The 21,485-nt window shown below is 44.4% G+C and overlaps 2 protein-coding genes across 3 annotated transcripts; one reads left to right on the top strand and one right to left on the bottom strand.

Annotated features, from left to right (window-relative positions):
* The first annotated feature begins 249 nt into the window (after positions 1–249).
* Positions 250–7,289, top strand: ZFP57 (ZFP57 zinc finger protein). Its single transcript, XM_064282681.1, is given in 5 exon segments — positions 250–1,553; positions 2,081–2,207; positions 2,635–2,739; positions 3,566–4,704; positions 4,707–7,289. Coding segments are annotated over 5 exon segments (1,908 nt in total). The 5' UTR covers positions 250–1,154; the 3' UTR covers positions 4,845–7,289.
* Positions 5,889–17,016, bottom strand: MOG (myelin oligodendrocyte glycoprotein). Of its 2 annotated transcripts, none has more exons than XM_023540885.2 (7): positions 16,740–17,016; positions 14,945–15,292; positions 10,498–10,611; positions 8,829–8,849; positions 8,460–8,480; positions 6,578–6,694; positions 5,889–6,295 (listed from the first exon to the last, which is right to left on the bottom strand). In XM_023540885.2, the coding sequence occupies exons 1-7, from the start codon at positions 16,822–16,824 to the stop codon at positions 6,135–6,137; spliced, it is 867 nt and encodes a 288-aa protein (XP_023396653.2). In that variant the 5' UTR covers positions 16,825–17,016; the 3' UTR covers positions 5,889–6,134. The 2 variants fall into 2 exon arrangements, with proteins under 2 accessions (XP_023396653.2, XP_023396654.2); XM_023540886.2 differs by adding an exon at positions 6,740–6,796 and having other exon boundaries at positions 6,188–6,694.
* Positions 17,017–21,485: the final 4,469 nt, after the last annotated feature.

Genomic DNA, 21,485 nt, shown 5'->3' with positions numbered 1-21,485 from the left:
CCATTCAACATCTTGGCAGGAGCAAGACCTGGCGATTTTGCTCCCGTAAAGATTACAGCCACCAAAACCCTATGGGCTGTTCTACTCTGTCACATGAGGTCATTACGAGTCAGAATGGACTGGGCTGCACACAACTTTTAGTACCACCAGCTGGAGAGTGAGAGAATAATGCTAGGACCACACACCTCACAGAATGGTTCTGAGTAGTCTTGAAGAAGGGAAGGAAGGGAGAGAGGGAGGGAGGAAGGAAAGACTTTAGGTCCTAGGAATACGGCTTTCATGATAACTCTTTTTTGGCCACCCATCAAATACCTTTTTCCTTGCTAGTAATAAAAAAGAAAGAAAGTCAACAGATTTTTAGTCTTTAATCTTTTTGTTCCATCTCAAAAAGAGATGGGATGTTGGCTGCCAGCAGGAAGAGGAGGCATTTCAGCCATATTGGTGGCAGTTCAGCCATGTTTGCACCAGAGCAGGAACTTCCCCAGGGAGAGCAGGGAACCCCGGTGCCGAGCTCATCGTGAGCCCTGAAAAAGTGATGGCTGTTGTGTTGTTATCACAGTTGTTCTTTGCAAAGATGTAAATATTAGAAACTGAGGTCACAGAATCATTTATTTTTCTGTCCTGGAAAGAATCATCTTAAAGAGTGTTTCTTTCATTCTCATTTTTCTAATGAAACCAAATCAGAATAAAGAGACATGCTGAAGGTGGTTTGTGACAATCTAGGCTGGTTACCCTTAGGCATATGCTTCCTTTCCAGAATAGGGCAACACTGGTCTGGACAGCACTTTGGAAGAGTGGAAATCATATGTCTTCAGCAATACTGGGTCTGGATTTGAACACTGCCTCTCCTGTGGACCAAGAGTATCTTTGAGCAAGTTACTTAGTGTCTTTGCACTTCAGGTTCCTTAAAATGGGGCCAGTAATTGTTACCTCACAGGGCAGTGCTGAGAGAATCCAATGGTCAGAGCATAGCTTTAATACCTTTTGGTGTTCTCTTGATCAAACAAGGGAACTTGTTTCTCACCTTCCCACTTGGTGATATGTTTTCTTTCTCTCTGACCTCAGGTCCCTGGAGGTGGGCACCAGCCAGTGGCTAAAAGCAGGGGGAAATAGAAGGCAGATACCTTCCTAGCCCCAACCTGCATTACTGGGCAATGGCAACTGAGCCAAGGGTGACCAGGACCCTGAACTCTATGGCCCAGGCTTTGAGGCAACCAAATGTGTTCTCAACTGTGAAAGAGGAGAATTTGGACATCGGAACAGAAAAGGGAGACAGCCCCTTGGAGCAGATACATTGGCCACAGGAAGTCACATCATCTCCTGGGGCCTTTGCACGGTCTCCTCACCTGCTCAGTTACTGGGAGGTGGAGGGTCCCAGGAAGGGGTCCAGTCAGGAATGGACAAAGCTAGAAAGAGACACCATGGAAGAAGAGATGTTGGGCCAGTTGAAGCCAATGGAACCTGTACAGAAGCAGCTCCCTCAGGTGGGCAAGGTGGCAGCAGCCCCGCAGGAGGCCATGAAGAGAGAGTGCTGGTGGATGGCATGGGTGAAGGTGAGGAGAGCAATCAGAGAGAAAGTGGGACCAGGTCTTGGACTCCAGGAGCTCTTTCATCCTTCCCCCTGCTTGCAGGTCAAATTTAATCTCAGACTGTTTCAGATGGAAGGACACCCAGGAAAAGAGGCTGCAAGGCCTTTCCCAGCCCCTCCACCCCCACCCCAATACCATCCTGGCATTCTTTGTGGAGTCTAAAATTCATCAGAGTGACAGCCTTTTCTCCCTTGCTTTTTTCCTATTTGTCTTCAGTATATCCCCTTCCCTTTTCTCCCCACACCTTTCTTCCCTACTCTTTAGCCTTTCTTTCCTTCTTTATCTCAGAGTTTTTGGCATTGTACCTGTCTTTTCATATTTCTCTCTTAGGTCTTAACCTCAGAGTTGCTGGCTTAGTGTCTGTCTTTTCATTTTTCTTTCTTCCTTCCATGGTTTTATTTTTCTCTTAGGTTTTAGTTCTCTGAACCTTGAGACTGGATGTCTGTGTATACATTTCTCCCTGGCTCCTTGAGTCTTTTCTGCTCTTCCAGAAGCCAGTCACCTTTGATGATGTGACAGTGAACTTCACCCAGGAAGAGTGGAAATGTCTAGATGCCAGACAGAGGGCCCTCTATTGGGATGTTATGTTGGAGACCTTCAAGAACCTGGCGTCTGTAGGTGAGAGTGAGTTTCCCTCAGCAAGCCCCTCTTGGGACATCTGTTTTCCTTGGGCAGGTAGATCAGCTTATCATGAGATTCACTGACCCCTGGTTCTAAACCTTCCAGGTGTGGAACGACTAGGTCACTAAGTTTAGGGGCACAAGGAGAAGAAATGAAAGCAAAGATAACACTTGTAACATGATGCATTCTCAGAATATGCAAATTTGCCTTGAAGCTGTTCATTTAACCAGTATTTACTGAGTCACTTCTCTGTGCCAGGCACTTTGCTAGGGTCTGGCCTTTTGAATACCTCTTCTCTGCCATCTGTGTTTCCCAGATTGTGGTTCTTAAACCAAGGACAGAGAAGATAGCTTATTGTCCCCATCACTTGTGAAGGGACCAAGCCTGGATCAACTCAACTCTTTCTCTCTTTCCCACCCCCTAGCCAGAATCTTTCTGCCTAAACCAGATCTGATCACCAAGGCTGAGCAAGGAAAGGAACAGTGGAAAGCAGATTACCACCCCTCAAATGGAGACTACCTCCCTTTAGGTAAGAATTGTGAAGGAGAGAGGGAGATAAAAGGGGCCCAAGACATGCCCTGGAAGGATGGAGGGCTGACTGAGGAGATTGGGGCTCTGTATATCCTCTCTTAGCCTGCATCTTTCCAGCCTGGTCAGACTTGGAGCTGGCAGAGACCTGAGATCATCAGCTCTATTCTCTTGACTTCAAAAAGATGACTAGTTAAGCAATTCAGGACAAGTGAATATCTTCAGTTTCTAGGAATTGGGAGTCTACACATCAATTGCTTCTGTCAGTGATACCACTTTGATTAAAAAGTTCTTTCTGAGAAGAGAAAAAAGGGAGATAAGCTCAATGCTGGGTTGGAGCAGGGGAGACTTATTGTTGAGAGTAGAGTAAGAAGTTGAGATTTCAGGACAGGCTGACCACACTTGGCGATTTGCCGGGACAGTCCTCATACATACATCTCACTCCAGATTAATTATTAATGGCACTTCTTTCCCTTTCCAGTGTTCCAGTTTGGATGATATATTGTGTGGTCACTTAGTGGTATCTATGAAATCTGTAGAATGTGGGTGATATTGAGATTGAAAAGAAATGAATTTCAAGAAATGTGGTTATAGGTTGAGATTTTGATATCCCGTGACATTGTTAAAAGGTTCCAGTAAAATTTTTATTTGATTTTAACTAAAAAACCCAAAAGTGTATTCTTATCTCTAGCCTATGAGTTCTGAAGGGGAGGGTGAATGTTTTAGATGAGAGAGGGAGGGTAGAAACAGGGGAGGTTGTTTGGACAGAATAGAGGGCTTGTGTGGGGTTCTCCTGGTGAATCTTGTATTACTCTTCATCACTACAGGAGGCAAGAAAGAGTATGAGGAACTTCGAGAACAGGGTCAGAATCTGAGAGATGAGGGAACTGGTGATGACAAGGTCTCCCCTGCTGGGGGATGGGCAGACCAGAGCCCACCCTTTGCTCCAAACAGGTCCATGGCCAAGAGCCCAGTGTTCCCACCATCCCAGGCAAGGTCACCTTTTTGCTGCAACACCTGTGGCAGGTGTTTCAACAAGCACTCCCACCTCCGTAGCCACCAGTTTGTTCACAACCCCAAGTGGACTTATACCTGCAGCCAGTGTGGGAAATCGTTTAGGAGCCCCAGGACCTTCAGCTACCACAAGCACGCACATCTTGGGGAGAAGCCCTTCCGTTGCTCCGTCTGTGACAAGACCTACTGTGACCCGTCTGGACTTAGTCGTCACCGCCGTGTCCATCTGGGTTACCGGCCCCATCCATGCCCCCTCTGCAGGAAGGCCTTCCGGGACCAGTCTGAGCTAAAACGCCACCAGAAGACGCACCAAGGGCAGGAGCCAGTGGCAGGGAAGCAGAGGTGTATTGTGAGGATTCCAGGCCCCACAACTGGATTCCAGGCACCCGTCATTAGGAACCAGGCATCAGAGGCCACGACCCAAGAGTCCATATTTAGAACTGAGGGCCCTGTGGCCCAGACTCAACCATCTATTGTTAGGAGCCAGAAATCTGCGACCAGGAAACAGGTGATCTTTGTGAGAACTCAGGCACCAATCGTTACAACCCAAGGGCCGGTGCCCAGGAACTGGGAACCCAACACTAGAGTCCCCTGCTTGGATACCAGGTTCAACCCTCACCCAGCAAGACCCACAAGACGCAAGGTCTTCTTTTGTCCCCACTCTCCCTTCACTTTTAGCAAGAAAGCCCATCTCTTCAGCCACCAGAAGGCTCACCTCACAGAGCTGCAAAACTGCTGCTTCTGTTGTGGCAAATCCTTCAGCTCCTTCTCCAGGCTGGTCAGGCACCAGCAAACCCACTGGAAGCAGAAGATTTACCGTTGCCCTATCTGCGATCTCTGCTTTGGGGAGAAGGAAGGCCTTGTGGGCCACTGGAAGAGCCGCAAAGGTGAGGGGCGATGCCTGGGAAGCCCCCATAAATGCTGGGTGGTCCTGGGCCAGCAGCTTGGCTTCTTTCGCACTGCCCCCCCATGGCAGGGAAGGATAGGAAGCACAGAGGAAGTGGATCTTCTAGGATCCCTACCCCCAGGAGAGGGGAGGTAAGGGAGAAGGTATGCAAAGGAGACAATGCAAAAGAGGGTCTTGGAACATAAACAAATGGTCTTTCTGACTGAGGTCTTTCTTTGTGTTTGGTTTTCCCTAGGACTGACCTCCAGGGTAAGGAGGTTATTGTGGAGGGAAAGATAATGAAGAAAATACAGAAAGGAAAAGAGATAAGTGGCACAGGGAAACTCATATTATTATTAATTAGCACCTAGCCTGTTTCTTTGGGTTTGATAGACCAACAACCAGTAATCCTTGAATAAACCCATGGATACTCTGACAGGTATGAAGATGGAAGAAGAATGAGAGGAGGGAAAGAGTCTGAAGGACTCACGGAAGATGTGGAAGTAGAAGGGAAACCTTCTAAAGCAGATGTGTTGCCAGGTTCTCTTCCCTTGTACCTCCAGTTCCTCAGTAGGCTGCTGAGACGAGATGAAGCTCTGGCCAATATTCTGTGGGTTTCTCCCCATGTCCTCATTCTGCAGCTCACTCTGCTCTGTCTCTGATGTTTTGGACTCTTCCTGTTCCTTCCATAATACCCTCTGCACCTCTCAGCTCTGCCCAGTCAGGGCTGGGGTCTTTCAAGAAACAACTACCATTTGCAAAGTTGGTGTGCTATAATTTACATCAAATCTCCAGTTCTTGGCAGAGGCTCTTCTGTCCAGGTTACTCTCCAGCTCAGGTGTTTCTGGTGGAGGGAAAAGCACCAGCATGGCCACAGCTAGAGGGCTTCCAGGTGGAAAGCTGGAGAGAGAGTCAGTGAAAGATGTGGGCAGCAAAAATTAGGAAGGGAAGGAAGGAGCTGGGAAAAGGAAAATGTAGATGACAGAAGAAGGAAAATCAATCCTATTTGGAATTCAGAGTACTTCTGGAAGGGCAGATTGGAATGACCCATAGCAAGGAGGCCTGTGAGGGTGAAACTTGATGGATGAGACACCCCAAGGACCAATTCCTGGAACAGCCAGGCTCCTCCTCCTCTGCTGTGACATCACTCAGAAGGGGTTTCCTAGAAGAAAGAAAAGAACTTGAAAAAAAACTATGCCTTTTGTTTAAAAAAACTTTTTTTATTGTGGTAAGAATACACATAACTAAACTATGTCAGTAGTTTTTAATTACAAAATTATTGAACTAGGGAAGAGGAGATTCCTCTGGAATCATCTTGTCTGTGTTTGGTCAGCTCCTGTGACTGGGAATGGGAAAGGAGGCAGCTGATAGTAAGTGGTACTTCTGTTGAGGGGCTCTGAAGGTGGAGTAAACCAGGCAGCGGGTGGGAGTACCCTCAGCCTGCCTCCCAGCCACCCCCACCCAAGTCTCTGACAGCTGGCTCCTTAGCTTCTACCTCACAGGAGAGGTCCTGCCTCCACCCGAGTTCTCCAGCCCCTCTCCTGTCTGGGATTTTGACCCTTCGGTAGAATAGCCCTCCTTGTTGCTTCTGTCTCCCTTTCCTGGCTTTTTCTCAGGTTATAAGAAGAAAACTTACTTAGCTCTTCAAGGAAATGCCCTGAAAACAGAGAAAAAAAAAAAGGTGACCGGTGGAAGAAGACTAGCTCCCTCCCCTACATCCCCCCTGTGGAGATCCACATCAACCCATCCTTCCCTTTCCACTAAGGGTCCCCACAGATCTCAGTAAGTGGTTTTCTTCAAGGTATTTCTGAGGGGCCAGGGATTGGGTGTGGACAGAGGAGGAAGTAAATCCCAGCACCCTGAATCTTAAGCCCCTGTTCCACCCTCTTTGTTTCCATTCAGGGCTGACTTTGTCCTGTTTTCTGCACCACCACTTCACCTGCTAGTCTTCGATGTAGCCAGTTGTAGCAGATGATCAAGGCAACCAGGGGTCCAAGAATTGGCACAATTACAAACAGGGTGATCTTCCAGGCGGGTACTCTCAGAAAGTGGGGATCTGGAGTGTTTATAAACAGGATTAGTGCTTCCCCTTACGCCCCACCCACCCTTCTCCATTTATTGGGTTTCTTAACCTGGGGTCCAGGAACACCAAAAGAATCTGTGGATAGAATCCTGGCATTTCATGAACATCAATAAGAAAAGTATGATATTTTCATTCACTTCTAACTGAATTTAGCATTTTCTTTCATTACAAATGTAGGCAACAAACCACAATATCAGCAGTACTTGAGAATTTCTCAGTAGAAAACAGATATTTTCATATCCCATTAGAGTTGTTGCAGAAATCTCAAATTTTCTTTATATTAATATCTTTATATTAAATATAAACATTTATATTAATACTAATTAATATCAATATATTAATATTTCCTTTATATTAATAAATAATTTTATATTAATATTAATAGTTATTAGACCTGCTGCTACAATTTGTTACTTAATGTCTTATTTAAATAAACGTTTATGTCACTATACCATAAATTTGTGTCTATTTTGATAACTACATTTTAATACAATGGTTTTCCTCATAATCCTATGTGTTATATTGTATGTGTGCATTCTTCTGGCTTCACCAAAGAGAGTTAAGACTTCTGCTGTTAGAATCCTACAAAACAAAGATCCTATTCCTCCCCTCTGGAGGTGCAAAAATTGTGTGTGTGTGTGCGCGCACGCACTTATGCATACAGGCCTGCACACTGGTTCAATCTTATAAACTCTAGGATGTGCTAGGTGTTGGGGGAGCAGAGTAGGGCTGCTTACTGCTTCAGGAGGGCTGACCAGAGCAGGGAACATCTCTGCTCTGTTGCTGGGTGCCGTTGAGTCGATTCTTACTCCAAGTGACCACATATGACAGAGTAGAACTGCCCCATAGGGTTTTCTAGGCTGTAATCTTTATGGAAGCAGATCACCAGGTCTTTCTCACAGGGAGTGGCTGGGTGGGTTTGAACCACCAACTTTTTGGTTAGCAGCCGAGTGCTTTACCTTTTTGCCACAAGGGCTCTTTATTGTGCTCTGCATAATGAAATCTTATACTGTCTGCAGCATTCGTTCATTCATTCAACAAATATCCAGGGGCCCTTCTGTTGCAGGCATTGTCCTTAGGCACTGGACAATCTGTAGTGAACAAAGAGGACAGAGACCATATATCCTTGGAAGGCCAAAATTCTAGTGTGGCTCGATGGTCTCATTCTTCCTCCAAGGAGCCTTCCTTGATTAGCCAAGGAAGCCTAACTCTATTACTCTTTTTTCTGTACTCATGAAATCTCACTCTGCCATGAGTACAGTAGATATATATATATATTTACTTCTTACTCCTGTTCATGTATATGTACCCCTTCCCCAGCCAGACACCAAGTTCAAGCACAAAGGGTCTGTTTACTTCCCGTTTGTAGTCACTGAAAAGAGCAGTAATGTGCACAAAGTGCTTGTAATTCCTACAAACTGAGTTAACATACGTAGAGCGGCACATAAAAGTGTTATATAGACATTTGCAAATGATTTACAAAGAAAGAAAAAGAGGAAAGGAGGGAGGGGACCAGCCTGGAACCAAGTGTCCTCGTCCCACCAGGCGACTGGTTGTTGTTATGGTGAGCCCATGTGTGCAGAGTAGAACTGCACTCCGTAGGGTTTTTCAGAAGCAGATCGCCAGGCCTGTCTTCCGAGGTTCCTCTGGGTGGGTTCCAACCTCCAACCTTTTGTGCCACACAGCTGGACTGAAACACCAAGCTAGTCAGAGGTGACCAGGATATGCCAGCACTTACCAAAAGTCCGGTGGAGATTCTCTGAAAGGAACAAATGAAAATGCATTTAGTAAGACACCCAAAGTGGGTGAGGGTGGGGGAGTCTCCTTTCTCCTTCTGAGTCTTTGCTATCTAATGTCTTAAAATTGTTTTTAGTAGCGATGCTTGATGGGGGAAGGAAAGCCCATAGCATTTCACTTCTACCCCGGCTGAATGCAGGGAGGAGGAATAAGACTACAACCTGGTGAGGTTTACAGAAGTGTTACATAGTGAATTTCCCACCTGCAGAAGCACAGGGTCCTGGGAGAGAGGGGCAGATGGTCAGAGAAAATGACCACTTCAGTTAGGCCAGAGGAGCAGGAGGGAGGGGTGGAGGTGCCTGGAACTCACCTATCTCTGCTTCAAGTTTTCCTGAAATAGAAACAGGTAACATTTTTAGCTCCTGTTGTGGCACCAGGTGAGCCGCCTCCCACACCCAGCACCCCAGCCTTTGTGGGCTATTTCTCTGCAGCCTGGGAGCACAGGGCGGTAGAAAGAGCGCTGAGTTTGAAGCCAAGAGGCCTCAGCTGCAGTTCAGGCTGTGTCCCTGGCTATCCTGAGGATGAAATATGGGACAGAGTGTGGAGAGGCTCAGTAAGCAGCAACACCCCAAACCAACATAAAAACTATCATCTCCGCAACTGCTCTGCTTCTTTTCTCAGTTCACATAGCTACTCCGCTACGTTGGGTTGTTCCTTTGTAAATCTAAAGCCACTTTCCCATTTGAATGAACAAGGAAGGGTCTAAACATTTAGTGAGCAGCTACTTTGTGAAAGGCTCTGTACTAGGCACTTTAAAAATATTATCCCCTTTAATCCTTCATACGCTTTGTTGTTGTTATTGTTGTTAGTTGCCATGAGTTGGCGCCAACTCATGGGGACCTTATGTATAACCGAAGGAAATGTTGCTTATATACTATCTTCATGATTGTTGGTATGTTTGAGCCCATTGTTGCGGCTATCGTCGCTCCATCTCATTGAGGGTTTTCCTTGTTTCCGCTAACCCTCTACCAAACATGAGGTCCTTTACAAGAAATTGGTCTTTCCCATTGACAGCCCAAAATAAGTAAGAGGGAGTCCCACCATTCTCATTCTAAGGGGTACCTTGGTTGTATTTCCTCTAAGACTGATTTTTTTGCTCTTCCGGCAGTCTCCAATGTATTCAATATTCTTTGCCAATACCACTATTCAAATGCATCAATTCCTACACTTTAGGAGGTGGGATGGTCTCTCTACTTGATAGACAAGGCAACTGGGGCTTGAAAGGCCTAAGAATTTTGTTCAGTGTTCAAATTGTTGGTCAGTGCCTGAGCTGGGATTCAAACAAGGCTGCCTGACTCCATCTATCAGGTTAGGTTCTTTCCCCTCTTCAGGTGGAAGACGTAAGCTTCAGAGCATCTGGTATAGATTCAAGTGGAGAGAAAGGATATTGTCCCCACTAACATCCTCCCTAACATGCCCTCCTTTCTGCTTTATCCTATGTAGTAATGGGAGGGGGAGAAGCAGGAGTCAAGAGCCTGCATGCTTTGGCATTGGGGAGAACACTTGGTGGGGGAGAAGGCTCAAATTGGAAGCTCTAGGCACAAAAGAAGCTTCATCGATGGCTGAACCTGAGTCCTCATTGTTGAATGAAAAAGCAGGAAGGGTGTTTACTTACTGGATCTTTGTTTAAAACCTCCTGATAGTTTAGACCTGTCCAACTCTGAAGCTCAAACTCTCCCAGTTGCATGAAGCTGCTAGAAATGGTTCAGAAGATGGGAGTTAGACCTGAGCTCTTCCACTTACAAGCTATGTCAGCTTGAGCAAGTCACTGAAACTTTCCAGGCCTCAGTTGCCTCCTCTGTAAAATGGGGCTATTACAGTCAAACCTACCTAATAGAGAAATACAAGGTCCAAACTGTAAAGCTTTATGGTGTCATGAAGTTCTGAATCAAATAATCAAAAATGAATGTGAACTGACAGCTCTGACAGACCAGGTCATTGCAGGGAGGACGCCCATCCGCCCACCCTCCATTCTGTACCTCTGAGTCTGTGCTGCAGGCACAGGAAGACGAGGCCCACAACCATCTGCAGGAGGAGCATGGGCAGGACAGTGAGGAGGACTAGCACTCCTGGGCTGATCCAGTAGAAGGGATCTGAAAGGCACAACGCATGGCCTGGTGCTGTGTCCTCAACACCCAGCACAGGGCCTGGGCTCTTAAACTGGATTGAATGAAGGAATTAATGCCATTGAGATTCAAAGAAGGTGACAAGAAATTGACACCTGAGTCTAGCCTTGAAGAAAAAGTGCTCCCCTCACTCCCAGGAAGGGCTAGTGGTTTAGAATGACTGGAGTCAAGGTTGTGCATTGGGGCGGGCTTGGGGAATTTTGAGAGCCAGCTAAGAGACTTGGCTCTGATCCTCAAGGCCATGGGGTCCGCTGAAGCATTCCAATCTGGAAATGATTGTATCAGATTTACTGAGTGGAAGAGTCAATTAAGATCCCATGGTAATACTTAAACAGGACAAGCCTGATCTAGGACCGTGGTGGTGGTGTAGGGAGTCAGAGGATATTTTCCACTTAAGTTTATATATATATATATACTTATTTTTTTTCCCCCAGTAACTTTTAAACCCAAATTTAGTGCTTCTTTCCATTACGCTTGTGGGCAACACAACACAATAATATGAACAAACCCTGTGACTTTGTCATCAGTAAGAATCACAAAGATTTTCACATCACGTTAGAGTTGTTGCAGAAATCTCAAAATATCATTTATGTTCACCACTATTTTGAAAAGATGCTAGTTATTAGGGCCACCCAGCTTACATCTCGTTATTTTAATTTTCCTAACTGTATTTCAGCATAAGTATGTTTTGTTTTATACTGTTAAAAATACTATTCTGAGAAGGGAGTCCATCTACTTCACCAGCCTGCCAAATCGGTTCATGACATAAATAAAGGTTAAGAATCCATCTTCTGGAGCTTCTAAGGTAGGGCCCACGAGACTGGGAACTGACTGAATGTAGAGTGGGAGGGGCGATGCAGGAAGGGGATGACCTTCAGCTCTCCAGCTCAGTGCTTCCGTCCCGTTTATATCCGCATTCCAGGGTCTGCTCCGCAGTGCCCAAGGCTCTACCTGTCTGCTTTCAATGTGCAATGCTGCAGTTGAAGCCCTTTTCATGTTGGTTTCTGCTTTAGGGGGACTACGAAAAAAATCAAACCCATTGCCGTCGAGATGATTCCCACTCATAGACACCCCATAGGATAGAGTGGAACTGCCCCCATAAGGTTCCCAAGGAAAAGCTCCGTAAGGTAAGGTTTCCAAGGAACGGCTGGTGGATTCGAACTGCTGACCTTTGGGTTAGCAGCCGAGTTCTCAACCACTTCACCACAAGGGCTCCTTAGGGGGACTAGATAAGGATATTGCCATCAAAGGTAGAGATTAAGCCACATTAAGTGACTTTAAACTGGTCCAGGAGGGTTTCATAGGTACAAATGCGATTCCTTAAACTGCAGAGGAGGCTCTTGTCTATTGTTACATTCTCCAGAGGGAAATGCAGCAAATGTTACTTTCAAATTCTTATTCAAAGTTACCTGAAGCAATGCGATTTAACAAGTACGTACTTTAGTTCTTTTTAAAAAGTCCATTTTGCATAACTTTTACAAAGGATTAGAATCACAAAGAGAAGGAAAACCAGATGTTATGAGCCACCTGATGTAAAGCAGTAAGAAGTATATAGCACCGCTTAAGAAGTATGCTTGCCAAATAAATCAAGCCTGAATCAGATCTTGCCTATAGATCTGTAAGTTGACATGAACTACAAGGCAGGGAGGACTGTGTTAAACAACATGGAATCACAATCAACAAAATTGAGACCGTGGGAAACCCTACAGGGAAACACCAACCTGTGGATCATGTTTGTATCTGATTCAAAAAATTACCAGTTTATCAGTAGGGTCAGTTCCTACTCACAGCGACCCCATGTGCGTCAGAGTAGAACTGTGTTCCACAGGATTTTCAATGGCTGCTTTTTTTTTTTTTTCAGAAGTAGATTGCCAAATTTTTCTTCCTAGGCACCTCTGGGTGGGTCCAAACTGCAAGTTTTTCAGACAGCAGCTGTGGGCCTTAACCGTTTGTACCATCCAGGGACTCCAATTCAAACAAACCAATTGTGAAAATGTATTTATGAAACAATCAGGAAAATTTGAATACAGACTGAGTATGTGGTGATATTAAGAACTTTTTGTTACTTTTTAAAAGATTTGATAACAGTACTGTGGGTTTTTTTTTTTTAAGGAGATGGGAGAAGTAGTGATGAAATTATAACACTGCCTAGAATTTGCCTTAGAGTCATTCAGTTGGGAAGGGCAGGAATGAGTGTGAATCAAGTAAAACAGGTGGTCCTTGGGTCGATAACTGCCAGGGGATGGGTACTTGGACACTCCTGATATTTCCTCTACTTTTGTATGTATGTATTTTAAAATTTCATAATGGAGAGTTTAAAGACAAGATTAGAGACAGTAATAAAATCACAAAAATTACAACATTTAAAAATAAAATCAGAAAAAGGGGTCAGAAACTCTTTGGAGGAAAGAGGGGAGGTAATTACACTTAAAACTTGGAATAATATAATTACAGCATTTTATTCCTACATTTGTCTCAACTTTCTAGCTCCCCAGGCGAGGCAGGTGGTCTCGTTTACTTGTAAAACTGTCTCTTTTTAGACTGTTAGGCAAGCTGACTACAATGTGGGAGGGAGGGGGGTAAAAGGTAGAAACCAAGCCAAACAAAAAATGACCTCCCCTGAGGGAAAGCTTTTAGTGTTTCGGATTCCTTCCTACCTTCTTTCCTCCCTCCCTCCATCCCTTCTTTCCTTTCTTTTTTCTCCCTCCCTCTCTCCTTCTCTCTTTCTTTCAGGGGTTGGGGAAGGTCGCTGGGGGAGGCAGTTACTGAGATAGTAGAGCAGGGAGGAGGAAAACTGCAAACTGGAGAGGTCCTCACGGATTACGGTTCTTTGCAGGTAAAAATCCCCCAATAAAAACATTCTGTGACACACAAAGCTATTTTCGTATCCTTGAAGTCTGTTCCCATAAACAGTGTTTTGTTAGTTGGGATACAACGCTGTCTTCTGGTCCCAGCACTGCAACAGTCACCCTCAAGATACAGAATTGATCAATTGTCTGATGTTTGCACTGCAGGTGGGGAGGAGAGTAAGGGAAAGGGCGTGGCTCCCTAGGGTCTGAGGCTCAGGCTCTCAGAATATTTTTGTTTTTCAACTAAATGGCAATGATCTCTCAAAGCTCCCCTTCCCCCTTCACCTTGTCCACTCTTAACCATCCTGGGATAGAAGAAAAACTAAACTCCAAAATCATCCATCAGATAAAATATATTGAAAATTAAGATTCTGGAGAAAGAAGAAGAAAAAAAAAAGTTGCCGTCAAATCAATTCCGACTAATGGCGACCCCGTGGGTTATACAGTAGAACTGCTCCATAGGATTTCCTTGGCTGTAATCTTTATGGAGGTAAAACCTACAGGTGACACCTCTTTCTTTCTCCAATTATATTCAGACATTTGTTTACTTGTTTATCCACCTGGACAATTTTTACCAAGAATATGTTTTTCAATAACACTCTTCAGCTAATAAAACACCACAAATGAATCAACTAAGGAATTTATTGTAATGGATTTGACCAATTTGAAGTGTTAGGAATAATGCCCTTGTCTGTAACAAATAAACGAAAAGACATCTCTGAGCAAAACAGAGAAAGAAAAAATTCCACTTGAATACTTAGATTAACTTTCAGATTATTCATGTTCACTTCTAGTGGCAGAAAATAATCAGAAACCGATTATTTTGGATTTTTGCTACTGCCATTTCTCACTTTACTTTGTTTTCTTTTTCTGTTAATTTTTCTCTATTGCACCCACAAACATACATTTTATACATTATTTAGTATGAAAAGATAATTATGATCATATGTATTTTTACTGCAGATCAAGCTCCTAGCCTCCCCCCCTCCTCTCTTCACCCAAAGTGATCCCTACTAACTTTCATACTTTTCTCTGTACTGCATACACATACCCACTAACACAGGGTTTTTGTTCTCTACCTTTCTGGCAGCTTGCTTTTATCACTCAACAATACTTCATGGAATTCCTCCAAGCCATCTGGTACAGCTCTCAACAATCTTTTTTAATGGCTGCATAATATTCACAGTATGGATACCAATATTTATTCAGTCACTTCCCTACTCATGAGCATTGGCTTTGAATCCAATTTTTCCCCACTCCGAATAATGATGCAACAGACATTCCTGAGTATATGAGTTCCTATGGACGGATGTGTATATTTCTATGGAATCAGTTTCTAAGAGTAACATGTTTGGGTTGAAGGGCCTCATCTCAATTGAAAGAATCAATGAAATTTCAAAGGGAGGTCTTGGCCACCCAGCAGATGATACCTAATATATAGTGCTACTCACCTTCCACTTTCAATTCCATCGCTGCCTCCTCTTGGTATGAATGGTCTCGGAAGAAGCAGGTGTAACCTCCCTCATCTGAGAACCTTACATTCCTGATCCTGAGGGTCACCTTTCCCTCACTAATTGTCTCTTTCAGCAGTTCTGTCCGGCCCCGGTATTCTGGTGCCTGCTCTCCATCTTGGTCCTTGCCATTTCTGTAGAGATGAACCACCCTGGAGAAGGGGGGGCGGTACCAGCCAACCTCCATGCCCGTAGCATTCTTCCCAGGAGATATGCGGCATGGTAATTCCACTTCATCCCCTACCAGAGCCCGGATGGGGTGCCCTGGTCCTATCACTCTGAACTGTCCTGTCCAAGACACCAAAGAAGAGACTGAAGGTCAGAGGGAACATTGACAAACAAGCATGTCATGGGAAGGTCTGCTTCAAAACAGAGAAGGACAAGGACACTTGTTTTTTAAATGGAATACTAGAGCCAGGGAGGAGCCCAATTTTCCTTCATAAGCATACACCAAAAAAAAACGTCTCTGGTTATGGAGATGCTGTGAGTGCCCTGGACATAACATTCTAGCATGTGGCCACCTTGACAGTTGCTGCCCACATTTCTGCCAACTGACCATCTCTGACATGGTCATCTTTGCCATCCCTGACTCTTCAGCCTGGTCTTTAGGCTCCATCTTGGACGATGGTTCAGCATCTTGAAGTTTAACTCTCTCACGGGTCTTTCTGTTTGTACTTGGCCAAATCGATCCCTACTCTCCTTTTAGAAGTTTTGTTTTTGTCAAACCACCTGCCTTAACTTCCTCTCCAACACTCTCAGCCCTCTCTCCTTATTCACAGCAGCTTTTCCATATTCTTCTCCGAGATCTTCTACCCTGGGGGGTGGCTCTATCTCATTCTTTTCCACTGTGCCTTCAGCCCTCAATAGGGGTCTCGGAATCTGCCCTGTACATATTCCCAGTCTTTTTCCTATGTGGGATGTGTCTCCTCGGTCAGACACTGAACAGACAGGAAATAAGGCTGGTTTCTCTATTAGACCTGGACAGATTTCCTAAGTTAGTCAGCTGGCTTTCTGAAGTTGGGAATCTGTTTTCTGTTTCTTTTATTTTGCCTCAGCACATAAGGTTAGAACTTGAGTATAAAAACTTGCTGGTGCCTGATCATGTGGAATATGTCTCTCAAACATGACAAAATATTATAATTCAGCAAACATTTACTATATGACAGGCACAACTAGGCATGTTGTATACCTCATTTAACCCTGACAGCAACTCCAAAACCAAAAAAGAAAAAAAGTCAAACCTGTTGCTGTCGAGTTGATTCCAACTTGTGGCGACCCTATGTGTTCCAGTATAGAACTGAGCTCCATAGGGTTCATTTTGGCTATAACCTTTACGGAAGCAGATCACCAGGCCTTTCTTCCACTATGCTGCTGGGTGTGCTAGAATTGCCAGCCTTCAGGTTAACAGTCGAGCACAAGCCTTTTGTGTCAACTAGGGACCCACCAACTCCAAGAGATTGTTATTATTACAGTCCCATTTTATAGGCTGGAAAGATAAGAACTGGTTTAAGGAAAGCTTTGAGTTTAAGATTAGGTTAAGGAGTTTGCATTCTACTATGAAAGCTGTAGGGAGCCACTAAAGGCTTTTGAGGAGGGAAACCACATCAACCAAGCTATGCTTTAGAAAGATAACTCACATAGCCAATTTGAGGATGAATTGAAGCAGGCGAGCCCAGGGGAACTGGCCTTTCAATTCCTAGGGTCTCCCCAGGATAGGAATAAAGACGTGTCTTACCTGCGTAACTGGTGGACAGCTGGAGGAGCAGGAGAAGGAGGAAGGGGAGGCAGCTGGTCAGAGAACAGCTCGGTAGACTTGCCATCTCACTGCTACTGGGGACAGAGAGCCCCCCTAGTGGGCTCAGGCTGAGCAGGGTGCATGTCCCCTACCACTGAAAAGACTGAAGGGAGGACCTGGGAGGGCAGTGCTGCCTGGGACCTGCCTCCACCCCAGCCAGGGCTGCAGCTGTGCTTGGAGGAACAGCCCACGTCACCCTTGCCAGGCACTTACACAAAAGGGCTACAGACAGAGGGGAAGACCAGGGCCTGCCTTCCCCACCCCCTTGAAGGAGTGGAGCAGAGGCTGCCTGGTACTGAGCCTTCCTCCCCTCTCCCTCCCAGTGCCCCAGCCTCTGGGTGGGGGGGGGGGGTCTTCTAGGGTTTGGTCAGTTGAAATAGAGCACTTGCTGGACCTCAGGAAAAGGCTTGTTCACATAATCTATGAGGTTTCTTCAATCCCTCTCCTCCAGATACTAGCCAAGGGATTCCTGTCGACTCTTAAAAAAAAAAAAAGAAAGTTTAGAGTTGGTTTCCTATTTCTACTGTGTCACAACTGTCATTATCAGGCCAGTCTTCTTGGTGTCCGCCATCCTTCCACTGCAAAACCAAACCCACTTGCTCATGTTCAGACATGTGATGGATCTCTTGGGTTTAGTTAGCTTCTTGCCTCCAAGGATGCATGTTGGAAAGTCTTGAGTTGAGCTTCTGGAGTTGATGGACACCTGAGCTCAGAGAGTCAAGGGAATGAGGAAGGAAGAGCAGCAAGCTCAGCAACCTTGTCGTCAGCACAGGCATCGAGGACAGATTCCCCCAGCCTTGGCAATGTTCTCTGATTCCCTCAGTGTCACAAGGGAAAGGGAGATCAGGCTGGAAATATGACCTTGCTCCTTCCCCTTGGACTTAGCTGTGTTCTGGAAGGGCAAGACAAGGATTGGCACCAAGTTTCAAAAATATATTTTCCAATCTAAAAGCAAGGATGCCATACAAGTAAGGAAAATCGGTCAGGATGGCCACCTCAGAGCTGCACTGTCTAGCACAGTAATCACTAGCTACGTGAGTCATTTAAACTAAAACTATAATTAAATAGAACTAAAGATCCAATTCCTCTATCACATCAGTCATGTTTCAAGTGCTCCATAGTCACATGTAGCTAGCTAGTGGCTACTGTCTGGGACAGCACAAATATAGACCATTTCTATGACTACAAAACATTATATTGGACAACACTGTACTGGGGTGTACATTTTCTGCTTTTGACTGGGGCAGATATAAAGTGAAAGAAGAACAGACACTGGCCATCCAAGTCTGTTGTTGTTAGGTGCCGTCAAGTCAGTTCCAACTCACAGCGACCCTATGTACAACAGAACGAAACACCGCTGGGTCCCGGACCATCCTCACCATCATTGTTATGTTTGAGACCATTGTTGCAGCCACTGTGTCAATCCATCTCATAGAGAGTCTTCCTCTTTTTCACCGACCCTCTACCAAGCATGGTGTCCTTCACCAGGGACTGGAGGATTCCTGGAGCTATGGTGAACAGTCCTTTGGGTGACCTGATGTTTAAGGTTGTGTGTCAGCTTGGCTGGGCCATGATCCTCAGTGGTCTGGTAGTTATGATGCAGTTTGGCAACTTTTTATTGATGTAATCACTTCCATAATTAGATGTGATATAATGTGATCACCTCTCTTGTGAGCAACCAATCAGTTGAAAAGGAGTTTCCTTGGGGGTGTGGCCTGCATCCAATATAGATGGACTTTCTGGTAAGGCTCATGGGCTTTTGCTGGCTCTGGATCCTGTAGCTGGCTCCCACTCATCTGACTGCTGGTTATTGGGACTTGACCTAGCAGCTTACCTGCTGTCTTATCTGCCAAACTTGGGATTCATTGGCCTCCACAGTCTGTGAGCCAGAGGCTGCTATCGGACCTTCTGATCTTGGATTCCAGCAACCTGTGGCTGCGTGAGTCAGGAGTAACCTCCAGCCTGACCCAAGGACTTGGGGCTTTCCAGCCTCTACAACTGTGTGAGCCATTTCTTTTATATAAATCTCTCTTTATGTGTATTTATACACTGCACTGGTTTTGCTTCTCAAGAGAACCCAGCCTAAGACAATCCCCATTTAGCCAGATACTTCATGAGTCTGCCTGGGAAATGGGAGAATTGACCTGCATCAATCAGTGCAGCATGTGTAAGCATAGTGTTGTAGTGAAGCCAGGGTGCATTTATATAAGTTGCATTTATGGGCGCATTTATATAATTTGATGTACACAAGGGAGGGAGAGAGGAACCACCAGGAGAAATGAAGCCAGTGGTGCTGCCATTTACAGAAATTCTGAGTGTAGAAGCATCAGGTTTTTGCTGGGCACGGAGCATGATGTAGATATGTTGAAGAGGTTAAGCCACCCTGTTTGATCAGAGCATGGTCATTTCCTTCAGCACTTAAATGTTTATTTTAATTGATTTCATGTAGCGTATGTTATGTGATCTTGCAATTATTCTCAAGTTGTTTCTTGTGTATGCTGCTCTCCTCAGTAATTTCAATTTAGTCTGCAAGATTCACCATGTCTGATAACAAGCCATGTACGCAGTCATGCAAGCAAAACGCCCATACTATGAACACAATGAATGTGTATGTTAATTAATATGCTGTCCATATTTGGAATGGTAAGCAGTAAATGATAGCAAGAGCCCTGGTGGCGAAATGACTAAAGTGCTTGGCTGCTAACTGAGTGGTAGGCAGTTTGAACCCAGCAGCCACTCCTCAGGAGAGAAGATTACAGCCTTGGAAACCCTATGGGGGCAGTTCTACTCTGTCCCATAGGGTCACTGTGAGTCGGAATAGACTTAATAGCAATGGATTTGTTTTTTTGGCATTATACCCAGTAATGGTTCCACCTTAGTTTTTCCCACTAACATGTGTGTCTTTCTAGAGAGTGTGTAAAATATATATTTGACACAAATGAATCCATTTCTTACGTTATTTCTGTAACTATGCATAATTCTATATCAATACATAAAGCAGATCTCTTGTATTTTTAAAAATTGATTTTTCTTATTTATTCATCTGTTTCAATACTTCAAAATCCAAAAGGTGTAAAATAATGTGCCTAGAACGTTGGCCTACCAGCCATCCAGAACCAACCAGTGTTTTCTCTGAGTCCTTCCACGTATATGCCACCAGAGGGAGTTCCACAAGAAAGTCACTGCATGTGAGGACTAAGGACAGTACTTAACATCCCTCCTCCCCTTTTTGTACATAAATGGTAACAGCAATTTATCTTGGAGACTGTATCAGTACCTAAAGATCATCCTCATTATTTTATACAGCTACGCAATATTTTAGTGCAGGAACGTAGCATACTTATTTAATTAGTTTCCCAGGATATTCAGATTGCCTCAATTCTTTAAATATCTATTTTACTAGGCTGAAATAAAATATATATTCAAGTAATTTAAATAAATAAATATTTAACAGCAAATGCTAGCATCAAACTTCCTATTAGGCCCTGATCATAAAAGATTCAGCTAGACAGACAAGGTCCTTGACTTTACAAAAGTTATATTGCAGTTATATGTTAACCTAGGATACAACTCAGTGAGTTATCAGGCTGTCATTTTCAAACTTTTGTGCTATTACGTATAATGCCGCAATGAATTTTAGTCTATTGGGGTCAGCTTCATCATTTGAGGGGCCCAGTGCAAAATGAAAATATGGAGACCTTTGCTCAAGAAGCAGCAAAAAAGACTTCATAGTCTCACTCTTGGCCTGTCATGATGTTTTTTATTTACCATTTAATGTTGCACTTCCTCAGGCAAGAAGATACTTGACCCTTATAAGTATCTGCCCCCCCCACCACCTGGTGATCAAGGTGTGTATGCCCAGCTGCTCCCCACCCTTTGTCTGTGCCCAGATCCCTGCTGGGAGGTGAGGGCCACAGAGAGTGAATTACATGAAAGAGCCCGTGTGAACTGTGAATGGCATACAGTATACAGTAACCATTCAGTAAGTGCTGTCTTTAGTCTTCATGTGTAGTGATTTTCTTCTGGAACTCTCTCTAAATCAAAAAACCAAACCTGTTACTGCCACACCAATTCTGACTCATAGCGACCCTGCCACTATTGGCATAAATATCAACAGTCATTTGAGGATGAATTTAGAGGACATTATGCTGAGCGAACAAAAGGACACAAAAGGACAAATACTGTATGATATCACTTACATGGAATAAGCAATTGTATAGAAACCATCAGTAATTAGTGATTACCAGGGACGGAGAGGGAGAGGGAAAGTGGGGGTGGGTTGCTTAGAATGCATTGAATGTATGTTAATGATGGTGGGATAATTTGGAAAAAGATAGCAAGAATAATTACACAACTTGAAGAAGGCAATCAATGTCACTGAAGTGTACATGTAGAAATTGACGAAATATTGTATGCTTTGTTGTATGTATATCACTATTAAAAAGCAGAGTCATTTGACATCTTCTTTTCCACTTTTGTGGCCCTATTTTCTGAGCATCACTTTCAGATGAACACACCAATTTGTGTGTTTAAATTGGCATGGGTGTTCCACTGAGACTCAATAATCGATAGTCTATAAAATGAATAATTGATCCCTGTGATGGTTAAGGTTGTGTGTCAACTTGGGTAGGCCCTGATCCTCTGTGGTTTGGTAGTTATGATGTAGTTTGGCAGCTTTTTAATGAT

This window comes from Loxodonta africana, chromosome 1 (genome assembly GCF_030014295.1).
Source record: "Loxodonta africana isolate mLoxAfr1 chromosome 1, mLoxAfr1.hap2, whole genome shotgun sequence".
Classification (NCBI taxonomy): domain Eukaryota; kingdom Metazoa; phylum Chordata; class Mammalia; order Proboscidea; family Elephantidae; genus Loxodonta; species Loxodonta africana.
This window is presented reverse-complemented; position numbering and strand designations above follow the sequence as displayed.